The 12,593-nt window shown below is 37.7% G+C and overlaps 1 protein-coding gene across 1 annotated transcript; it reads left to right on the top strand.

Moving 5' to 3' along the window:
• Positions 1-5,980: 5,980 nt before the first annotated feature.
• On the top strand, positions 5,981-6,945 carry LOC105436664 (uncharacterized histidine-rich protein DDB_G0274557-like). The gene is made up of 2 exons (XM_011662454.2): positions 5,981-5,999; positions 6,413-6,945. Exons 1-2 carry the CDS (start codon positions 5,981-5,983, stop codon positions 6,943-6,945), a joined length of 552 nt encoding a protein of 183 aa, XP_011660756.2.
• Positions 6,946-12,593: the final 5,648 nt, after the last annotated feature.

Raw genomic sequence — 12,593 nt, forward strand, 5'->3', positions numbered from 1 at the left:
TATAGAGAAGGTCGTCGTCATAAGGGGTCATAATACATTGACGGTTCGGGCAATTGATTATCTAAAAAGTTGCTGGCACCCTTACCTGTTAATAGCAGGTTATTCTTCTTTTTTTTTAAGGGGGGGGGGGGGATACACGTCTACATGGGATTATGATCTTGGTTTGCCCAAAACTTTCATGAATGTTCGACACATACGGATCTAGTAAATTGGATGACCCTGAATCTTGTTATCAAATTTTCAGGTATCCTTTAATTTGCATTTCATTTTGGGCACAGGTGTACAAAGTGTCAGATGCGGTTCTAGAAGAGTTATTTGGGGGCTGGGGTTCCGTTTTTACTCATTTTCTACATTTCTTCATTTTGCACATTGTGCATTGCTTAAATAAATAAGGGGTTGGCCGGGGACAGGGGACTGCACCCAAGAATTATACAAAATACCAATGTTCGATTCATTGCCCAAGTAGACATAATATCAAAAATGTAATTTTAGTAGTGCCCCAATGGAAAAACACTTGGGAGAAAAACACATATACCCGAATATGTAATTTTTAAATTGTATCTATTATGTTTTTTTGATGAAATAATATTAATTTGTGTTTTTTCGCTCTCAAAATCGAATGATTGTGAAATTGATATTCGGGCGATTGCAAGACGGGTGTTTGCCCCCCCCCCCTTTTTTTTTTATAGGTACATTATTCATAATGTGTTAGCCAAAATAGGTGCATATGCTTTTTTTATGAGGAGAAGGAATAATGGATACAGTCACAAAAAGAAATAAGCCAATTCATCTTAATAGTAATAATAGAAGTGTATTACACCTTTGAGTTGAAAAGGTCTAGATAAATTAAAACAATTATAGAGCAATAAATGGTACGGAGGGACATGTATTTCATTTTCGCTTCAGTTTTGACGGTGGTGTTCGATAAAACTGTGGCCCGTTAATTTGTGATACTCATTAAATGCGAAGTAACCATAAACTCGAAAGGGCACGTATACACGAGAGGACATAAATGGATGGGTTTATAAATACCTCGGCGCAATGTGTGACAAAATCATTACATATCACGTCATTTACGGCATTAATATTGATTGATGTTGCTCATTTTATTGCCTAGTCATTATATACCACGCCTTCCATCTTCTGAACTCTGCCTAATTCACTTTGCCGGGTTTGATTATATTCATCTTTTTATTTTCAACATCCATCTATATCGTAGCGTGCCTAATTCGTTCGTCGATCTCATATGTAGTTAGTCTTACTTTCTTCCATCCCGTAACAGGGGTCTATGTTCTCATTTATTGCTCTGCATCAATTAAACTGTTGCATAGTAATCTGCAGGCCTGGTAATCTGTGACCGGCTTCCTCATCATCATCATCCTCCTCCTCCTCCTCATCATCATCATCTTCACCATCATTATCACGATCATCATCATCATCATCATCATCATCATCATCACCATCATGATCATCATTATCATTATCATCATCATCATCATCAGTTCATCACCATCATTATCACAGTCAACACCGCCATCACGGCAGTGACCATTAGGGCCAAGTTACCATCAGGGCCATAGTCCGAATTCTTCACCATCTTCGCTTATTATTTATCTTTTTACATAGGGAAACGAGGAAGGACGGGAAAAACAACCACTTATCATCGGAAGAAAAAGAGAAAGATCTAAAGCAAGCTTTTATGGGTAAATATTCCATCCTACCCTCTTTCCGGATCTTGGGAGAGCCGGCGGGATTCCACGGGAATATAACTATCAGGGAAAACATTTTTGGAGACGTCCCCCCCCCCCCCCTCTTTCTCTCTCTCTCTCTCTCTCTCTCTCTTTCTCTCTCTCTCTCTCTCTCTCTCTCTCTCTTCACCCCTCTCTCGTTATTATATATATATATATATATATCTCTCTCTCTTACATTATATTTTTCTCGTTACCACCCCCCCCCCCCCCTTCCCACTGAGAGGGCCTCGAGCGAGTCAGGAGATCCCTGGGAATATTTCTGTCGGAAGAAAACAAATTGTCCCCATTACTATCAGACAATCTTGGATCCGCCAGTGATCCGCCCCTATATACCTGCCTTACTGCCGATATCTTGGTTTAATCATGGTTAAATTATCCTTATCCCATTCGTCACATTATAATTCTACTGGAATTGACAAGTTTATTCAAAATCCTGGTTGTTCTTGTTCAAAGGTTGAGGGTTAGAACCCCGGTGCGCCAATGTCCTCAATTTGACAACACTTTAATCTACATGATGGTCAATGGATTCTGGTCATTGCTTTAAGTACCATAATCGGTTTAGCTTACGTAGAGCGGGGTGCTTTAACCGTTTTTCGTAGTGGATTTTCAGTACAGGCTGAATAAATTCATTAGTCATCTCATATGGGGCGGGGGTGGGGAGACGCAGGTGTTCGAAGAGTAGGGTCTGTGTTAATATCCTTTAATTGGATGTTTGCACTCCTTATAGAAATTAATTAAGTATAAAATTAATATTGCATGGTGTCTGCCCGCCCCCGGATCGACGCCCTGTAACCAATAACGCCATGTAGCTTTAAAAATCGTCATCAACTCTATCGTCATAATTATTCCTCGATCTTCAGATCTTTATTATTAAGCATTTCAAAGAAAAGATAGACTTCGAAGAAAGGTGAAAAGTTGTGAGTTTTTCCATTCGTTTCCCTGAAGAGGATTCATTTGCTCTTTTAAAGGTACTATGTCCCATTTGCAGGCCAACAAAATGAAAAAGTTAAATTCCAACTGCATTTCAAAGATAATACTAATTTAGAACTTCCCTAAAAAAGGTGGGGCTTGAAAATGTCTTCAAGTGGGAAAATAACGACTATTAGTTGTCAAATCGACTTTAGGGCTATAGAGCCAATAAGTAATAGTCTTGATTTTCAGACAATTGTACCGAATGGTCATACGTTTTATGCCGCACAAAGATTCGATCAGTTTAATCTTGGCCATCACAAGAAGTGGGTTATTGATGTAGACAAATGCTCTTAGTACCCTTTACAACTCTTTTTATGTATGTTATTACCAAAGAAGAAAAACGCCAGTCAGTCACTCAATAGTGTCTGACAGTGAAGTCTAGCAAGTAAACGGGTTTCCTTGCATAATTTGAATATGAGGACACTGCTAACGTTTAAATTTCACAGATAGGACATACATGACATATTCATAATTCCTGCAAAGTTCTACCGAATTTGAGGTTGGCTGCAAAAGGGACATAGTACCTTTAAAGCTATTCGAAATATGACGAGAAATAGCTGAAGCGTAAAGACCAAATTTTTATTCCACATGCTTGTGTAGTCCCATAAACCAATTTCTGTTTACTGTACTGTGACTGTCCACAAGACTGGATCAATGTAATAAATTTCATGATTCGAACTCCGATATACATTATGTGCTACATAATAAACCATTTTCCAATCGCTTCCAGACAGTTTCACAATGTAACCGTATGACCAGGTCCCCATTTCACAAACTTATCATCAGTGAAAAATGACAGCTTTTGTTATAAGCTAGTAAAATTCTTGCTTCTGATTGGTTATCAGCAGATTTGTCACTGGTATTTGTCATTTGTCATTGAAAAAAGGCTTTGTGAAACGGGTTCCAGAACTAAAGTTGAACAGTGTCCATGTCTCTCAAAGAAAGTTATTACTTAGGAGAGGGCTAAGTAGAGGAACTAGAAATGTGTCGACCTGCACCTCTTGTTTACACCAGCTCTGCCCAACCTTTCACTAATTTGCTTATACATTATTAGAGGCTGACCAACGTTCTCATAAATTAGTAGGGACAATGATGGATGGAGACCTGTCATAGAGGGCGTACCTACTGGGACCAGAGACCTAGATTTGTCAAAATAATTCCATCGACGTCGATGAGTGTCCAGCCGCCCCTGCGCCCCGGTCACACCAAGAGGAGGATTGACATCTCCTCGGCCATATCGATTGGGAGGTAGTTTGGAGACACAAACCCTTGATAGTCGTTGTGCGTAACAGTGTCTGAAATATGAGACTACACTATAGGTCTGAACTTCAGCGGCTCCTACACAGCCAGAGACTGCTCCCCAGGGAGTGGAGATTGTGCACACGCTGTGTGCGGCCAAGTATTGAATCCAGTGACTGGGGTAATAGTTATCTGTAAAGCGCTTAGAGACATCGATGTTAAGCGCTAAAAGCGGAATTATTATTATACAGGCTCTGCTCAAGGCTTTAGGTATTGTAGTAAAATATCAAATTAGAGTAGGCCTATGTGCTTGCAGATTAGTTGGGAGGGAAGAGGCCTAGGGATGACAGTCTTAGATATGTGTAACATGTACTTGGGTGGGAAGGGGGAATCGGATATTATGCACATGGTATTCCAGTGGCGTATCCAGACCTTGCCTACAGGAGGGGCAACAAATCTCAACTTACTATGATCCATATACTTTCAGTAATGGTTTTACTTTGATGGCTTTGGTTTATAGGGGAGGGGGCGACCAAAATAACATATGTATTAGAGTATTACTATCTTTCGTTCGTTTCTTGACTTTAAACGCTTCCCTTGGTCGGGAATCTACCCCTCTTCCCCTCATTCAACTAGGCTAGAGATATGTATTCGTAATAATCTTGTTTTACTTATATGTGTTATATTCATATTGGTTTCAATCCATAATTTTGTAATAAATAGTTTTTTTGTATGGATCTCAAGCGAGAACAGAGTATATTAATGGCTCTAATTGGAGCAATCCACTAGTCTTCAAAAAAAAATTGTGGGTTCATAATTATGTTTGTAACTTTGTATTGCTCATAATACTTTATATGCGAATAATAAAACCATCAACAAAACCAATCATGGCATTGATTCACGATGTCGGTGAACTTGTACCTATGACGGTTTCGATAAACGCCGACATTAGACTTGATTGACCGAACAAGAATTTACATTTAACCGAATTGCCAATACATGACAGGGTTGAAATTAGTTTGGAGTCAGTCTGGCAATGTGACAGGGGCATTTATTAATACTGTTCACCGATGAAAGTTGTTCGGTAACATGAGAGTTTGCGTCAAGCGAGAGATTATTATTATGGTGTTCTCTCTGATTTATCGCCCTCGCATTATGGAGAGATGAAGGCGTCAGAGCGTCGCATTACTAAATGACTGAAAGCAGTTTAAGAAGAATGATGGCTGATTAGAAAATGATTTCACAAGTGTACAGTTAACTTGAATTGCTATTAACAAAATATTTATGAAGTACCAAATTTAAAAGAATGATATTCCATTAGAAAATTAATTCACAAGTGTACAGTTAACTAAATTAACAAAATATTTATGAAGTAACGACTAATGGGGGACATTTTAGCAAATTCTGTCATTTACTTTCTGATAAAGTTCATAAATATGTTGAAAGCATGTTAATGGTCGTTACTGGAATAATGAGATTCACGTTCTCATATCTTCATCTTCTTTTCTGTGTGCAACATTTAACTAGAATTGCTATAACAAAATATTTATGAAGTAACGACTTATAAGGGACACTTGGTAAATTCTGTCGTTTAAAAGTACATACATATGTTGAGAGCATTTTAATGGTCATTGAGTACTGGAATAATGAGATTCACATTCTCATAACTTCTTCTTCTTTTTGTGTGCATTAATTTGAAAATTAGCTTGAACTTCAAAACATCATGATTTCTCTTAACTCGATAAACGTATATAGGGCCCTCCATATTATTTCACCCCCTTTTGTATTTTTAGTTCAGTCTTTTTATTTGCTGCCTCTTGTCGTTACCTCTCGCCATTTCGTACGGGGTTAACTTCAAATAAGAAACAAAGCTGATCAGCTCCTAAGGTGCAATTTATATCTTTTGTGAAGTTCCTTCACTTATAAACAATTTTCCTTGATGAATCCTTGGTATTTCCTTTAAGCCAATCTAATCTATCTTATAGGCTAACGAGTTTAGCTTCCAAGGGTAATCGAATATGGATTCGGCGGACCAGGGTTCTTTTGATCATCGCATTCCAACCTTGCATCATTTGACGATTTAAAGTCATAACTAACATTAATCAATGTCTGGCCGGAATATCAGCAAAGAACGCGGGAAGAAGAAAGATACCATGCAGGAGGTCTGAGGTAGATGTGGATAGATGGATAGATGAATGATTATTGGGGAGAGCGAATGCGGAGGGAGACTGAGAGAACTGGGGGAGGGGGGGGGGGGAGATGGAGAAGGGAAGAAGTCGGGAGAAAGTAAGGAGAAAACGAGAGAGATTATACCATATTATGTCATTTCATACAGGCCATACAACAGTATACCACACCATACCAAACCATACCAGACCACACAACACTATACCACACCAAACCAAACCAAACCACACCACATTCTACCATATTCCATCATACCATTCCAGTCCACATCATACCACACCATACACACTTCACCGAGACACACCAAACCATACCAAACCAAATCACATCAAACCAAACCATACCGAACCAGACCAAACCAAACCACACCATACCGCACTATACCACACCCCATCATACCACACCACACTGCACCATACCACACCCCACCATACCACACCACACTATACCACATCATACCAAACCACACCATACCACACCACACCATAACTCACCCCACCATCCACACAATACCATACCACACCACACCATACCACACCACACCATACCACACCACAACACACCACTCCACACCAAACCACACCACACCACACCATACCACACCATACCAAACCACACAGAACCACACCACACCAAACCATACCACACCACACCACACCAAGCCACACCATACCACACCACACCACACTATACCAAACCACACCATACCACACCACACCATACCACACCACACAAACACATCACACCAAACCACACCACACCAAACCACATCACACCTCACCACACCATGTCTTGAACTCTTGACTTGCTCTAATTTCACCAGAGATCCATCCCTCCTTTGATGTCACCTACGTACTTTTCATGGCCCGCCAAACCCATCATCACCTGTCTATCAACTACGCAATCAACGAAGGTGTTGATAATGCCATGACCTCCATTCGGGCAGAATTGACAACAGCAGCTGATGTCTTCGTCCTCCGCTCATCGCTTAAAATCCTTACCGGCGTCATTTTTGACACCTTCCTAAATAAAGTATTTTGAAAAACTGGCGAAGGGATGAAAAAGGGCGGTCGAACTGAGGATGTTCTCTGTCTTTCTCTTTCAATCTTCATTTCATTGTTTTAGGTTGCTCCTTTGTTATCTTATCTTTGGAAAATTGTTGATTGAGTGATTCACAAATTCACCCGTTAAACAATTGTTATTTGTAATGATTCGAGTTCTAATAGAGTTTAGTGTTTAGCACATTATAAGATATCTTAATTTCATTTCATATTATACTCATATTTCATGAAGACACCCTTCTTTTATCTTTATCTAAAGGTAAACCCCCATACATAAAAAAGATTAAAAGATTAAAACCACCTGATTTGTTAAGAGCAGAAGGGCACTACCTCTATAATTTTTTAATGAAATCAACGCCCTCTCTAGCTTCCATCAAATTTCCCCTCTTTTCTTAACATGTGACGTATTGTGTACGGTTTATAATACTTGATGCACATTACTCAGTATAGTATTGCGAGGCCCATTGAGTGCTAAATCATAAAACTGTAATATTGTAGGACGGAATTTTCTCTTTTTAATTAAATTCCTCATTTTCTATTTTGATTATTTTCAGAATGCCATTCTCAAGCTTTCTATTCACTTTGAGACGTCCATTCTCTGCGACATGCTCATTTATACTTTGAAGTCCTATGGTATTTACTATTCTCTCGTAAAAAAACAGTTACTATTTACCACAGACTTACCTGCTATTTACTAACCTTAAACCCATCTGACTTTTCCCAGACCACCGTTCCATTATTTGCTTTCACTGACGTCAATGAATAATTAAAGAGGCAACTTGATCAGTTAATTGACAGGTTCCATAAATTACCAGACGGTAGCGCTCCGACCTCGATGAGAATGAGTGATGGACAGTAAAGAAGGTCAGTCTATTAAATAGATTACATTTCTCTCCCTCTTAAATACAGAGGTTGTTCAATCCTAATTCATTGGTATGTAAAGACCTATCAATAGATACATTTAAAGGCCTATACATTTTGAATTAATGTACATATAGCTTTGATAGACCCCACGTCATATGTAAAGAATGTTCAAGAGATACATGTAGTAGTGAGGGCATGTACCCTTAAAGCTAATGTATATACCAATTAATAAGCCCCAGCCCTCAACCAGCAAACAAGCCATTTTGAAACTGGCATCATTTAGGTATGGTGTATACAAGGCGGTCATATTACCCAGGCTCTATATGCTAGGTTACCGTTTTCGGTGCTCACAGCATTTGATGAAATCTTTCCTACCGGTACCGACACCTGGGTGGAGAATGGCAAATGTATATTGATGGCTTGCCAAAGGACATCAGTATCAAGGTATCATGTAGGCGTCATATCCTTACATTTCTATTTCTTTCAGCTCCCATTGGTTTCCGACGTCTTAACAGTGCAGTCGTTTAAGAATTACAATACATAATTACAATACATACCTAGCTTATTCAAACAGCATTGCTTAGCCAGAAACTTAGTTATTAGTCAGTTTGAATCCGGTTTTTAGGTTGGACAATGTCCTTACATTAATAATACTGTCTTCTGTAATTGGCTCGCTATCCAATAGAGAGCATGTGCATAATGAACTACCGGCAGTCCACTGTGTCACGCGCACGATCAGCTGAGAAAATAACACATCCTCCAGGCTAAAACGGAGACGGTCCTTTCATTCTTACTCTGGCAAACTCTGTTTAAAAGCTCCAAAAAAAAATACAAACCTTCCTCTAGCTTTAAGCTCACTTCATTCTCTCTCTCCTCTAACTCTTATACTCTCCCCTTTCCCTCCCTCTCCCTTCTCTTGCTCTTTCCCGCTCTCTCCCTTTCTCCCCCACTCTCCACTCTTTTAAAATTTATTTTGAGGTCAATGCATTTGTTTATGAGGAAAATTGCTCTCATCCTAATAAGAAGCAACAAATTAAATTGGTTTTTCACACTATATACAGAATGCACTTTTGTAAAAAATTTTAAAAAAGCCAGCTCAGCTCTCTTTCTCTCTCTCTCTCTCTTATTTTCTCATTACGCTCTACATGAGATTGGAATCGAATACACATCTTTCCTTAAAAACTGTATTGTATTGTTGTTAATTACAAGTCAAATAACATCTATATACAAATATATCACAATGTCAAATTTGATCAGCAAAATGCCTATATAACAGACGAGTAAAATGCAAAACCATTGAATAGCCTCACAGCTCCAATGACTACTTATGAATATTCTTCAAAGGCAAAGTCTGAATAGTAGAATTAAACATATCTATAGCACTTGCTAAACATATTTTTGTATTCAAAACCTTGTGTGCTGTATTGTAAGAATTAAGATCGTAATTAAGTCTTAAGATCAATTTTGAGGTCAAAATATCATCCTGAAAAAGGGAAACAAGAATATATTCCGAGGAGTATTTTAGCAAAATGCATTTTTGTGAACGGTAAATAGTAGCCTTTGTGGAAAAGAGGGATAATGCCATCAGTGGTGTAGTGTGAGTTCAGACATTGAGGGGGTGCCAGTATTAATTCTTATTTGAGGGGGAGGGGCACACTGGTCTAATTTGAAGGATGAAATTAAAATTAACAAGTTCACTATTGAGGGGTAGGGTGTAGAAATGGTTGCAGCCTCTTTAATTCACTTTTCCTCCCCCTCTCCCTTTTTCCTCTCTTTTCATACCCCCTATTTTCGTCATTTTGATTGGGGGCATAAGCCCTCTGTACCTCCCTGCAGCTACTCCACCTGCGACCATACATATTGCATTATCCCTTTTTCTTCCACTGAAGTGACCATCCACACCTTTACTGTAATATTTAGACTACCTTGTTTGTCTATATTCAATATTTACTTACACTGCACGTTAAAAACAATGTTAGTTTCCTAATTACCGTGAATATCAGTTAGCATATATCCCTTGAGTGCACATTTTCAACATGTAAGAAAATATATTAGCAAAAATCTTCTATTTTGTAAATAACATCAGAACACAATATTGCTTATCTGACTATTTATGCACTATACTATTCATTTAATCACTTAAAAGATGATTACTTCCACGACTGCCATGAAGCAAAAGTGAAGTATACTTTAAAAGAACATACTTCTGAACTTTAATACCTATATCAATTTACAAATTTAATACTCATGTAAAAGAAAGTTGTGAAATTTATTGAAATATAACTGGCACTATAAACGATTAGCAACAGAACATGTTCAATGAAATTTCTGTACTAATCCAACAATTTCTTTTAAATAGACATGCATCACGATAGCAACTAATACTTTTGCGAAAATCAACCTCGGGCAATTTCAACGGCCTAGTACATTACCTTTTGAAATGTGCGAACATCACAATGACACATTGTGTAATCTGAACATGGTTTCTATGGGACAGACAAAAGGGTATTGAAATTGCCCATGAGCTGATTTTTCATAAGTAGTTGCGATCGTGTTACACCGTGATTGATATTATGTGAGGGTACAGTATGAAAGGCAGGTTTGAAAAGGTTATTACCTCACAAAACATCTTCAGGGTTTTAGAGGAAGTCTTCAACAAGAAATTTGATTAACCTGTTCATAGAAGTTTGACACTAGACAGAAATTAACCCATTGCCTACAGGAAGAGGTGGTTTCTGTGTTAAGACAATGGGACTGAAAGCGTTCAGTTGTAAATGGGTTAAAGAAACAGTAAGGACTTACTTCCTTGTGTTTGATTTAGGCAAGGCATAACAAATTCAAAACACAGTTTGAGGTAGCCAATATCCTGTAAATGCATTCATATCAAAATCAATCAAAAGCTAATTTTACTCCTCCATTTGACTTCACTTGAACAATCACATGTATGTAATTTCTGTATAATTTTGAAATACTTTTGTGTTTTTGAATAAGAAGTGATATATTTTTATATACAAATAATCGATTTTGTGACCAGCACCTTTTGCTTATATCAGGACAAACATACAAGGTATTGTAGTAGGGTAGCTGTTTGAGGGAGTGGGGTTGATGCATGCTTTTTACTATAAAACAAATTATGTAATAATGTAGCTTATTGCCATGATACAGGTATGTTGCCAGAACATTTTGAGGGAGGAACGGGGGAACAGGTTCAGACCAAACTAATTACAAATTTGCCAACAAAGATTTGAACTCATAATTAGCATGATTCTGTCGACCTGAAAGGGGGGGGGGGGGGGTCATACCAATTGTCTGGTAACGCCACTGTATGGATGTTATTCTTTCCAACAACATTTTTCCTTGACACTAAGACTTGAGGGCAATGGGAAGATACAATGACAGAGGTTGCCATATTCATACATTACACAGAATTTGAATAACTTCTTTCCGATTCATATTATTTCATTTTGAGCATGGTATTTAGAGAATCCAATTTTATAATTGACAATTGATCCTATATCTACACCAACTCCTTTAATATGTAAAAAAAACATTGCCTGTTAACCTCTAGAACGATGTGCAGTCATACATTTTTATACAGATTGAATGTCCCTCTGACCTTCAGCAGATGACATCTGCTCGGTCTGTGATTTGAGGTCATCACTCACTTCATATCTACCAATGATTAGATATGCAAATGTAATGTATATGAAACCATGTTTTCACGAGGTAAAATCCACATGAAATAAACTACTATATACCTTATTTTATTTTCAATTGGCCTTTGAACAAGAAGAGGAAATATATCAAAATTGATGTTGAAAATCAGCCATGCATGAAATCTTTTGTCTATGGCTGATCGTCAAATTAAGTCTTTCGTCAATTCTGTTTGTTGCTATGGCAGGCAGCCAGTGAAAATGAATTTGTTTAATAAAATTATGAAAATGCAAGCATTACTTTGAACAAACAGAACTTTGCCTTATTCCTAGCTCATTTTTTTCTGATTGAGGTGTCATATGAAAATTAACTTTCCAGCAATGTGATTTTCTCTTTGAAATTCAGATACGCCACCAATTGACTTTTTGGTACCCTTTCTTCAAATGGATTTTTATCACGCATGCGTGAAATATGCATCATATGAATTGCATCAAATGAAAGAAGAGGATCTAAGCTTTACAAATATGTGCCATTTATTAATAATGATTTTGATTAAGTTATGATAAAACATTGATATATCTCTTTTTTGTTTCTTTCTAGGATGCACTGTATATCTTTAAATGCTCAGTAGCACACAACCACAGAGGTTTATAAGATAATAGCTCAATATGCCAGTCTGTTCCTTTTAAATCAACATCACTTTTTCTTTGCTTGCCTTGTTATTTCATCTCACATTTTATTGCCGTAATATCCATCAGTTCAATGTGTCACTAAAATCACATATGATTTTGTTAAATTAAGGCAATCCATTTAACTATTACAGCTCTGATGCGTTCACTTTATATTGTATAGCTCTCTTTTTTCA

Source organism: Strongylocentrotus purpuratus, unplaced genomic scaffold (genome assembly GCF_000002235.5).
Source record: "Strongylocentrotus purpuratus isolate Spur 01 unplaced genomic scaffold, Spur_5.0 spur5_scaffold_9, whole genome shotgun sequence".
In the NCBI taxonomy this organism is placed as follows: Eukaryota; Metazoa; Echinodermata; class Echinoidea; order Camarodonta; family Strongylocentrotidae; genus Strongylocentrotus; species Strongylocentrotus purpuratus.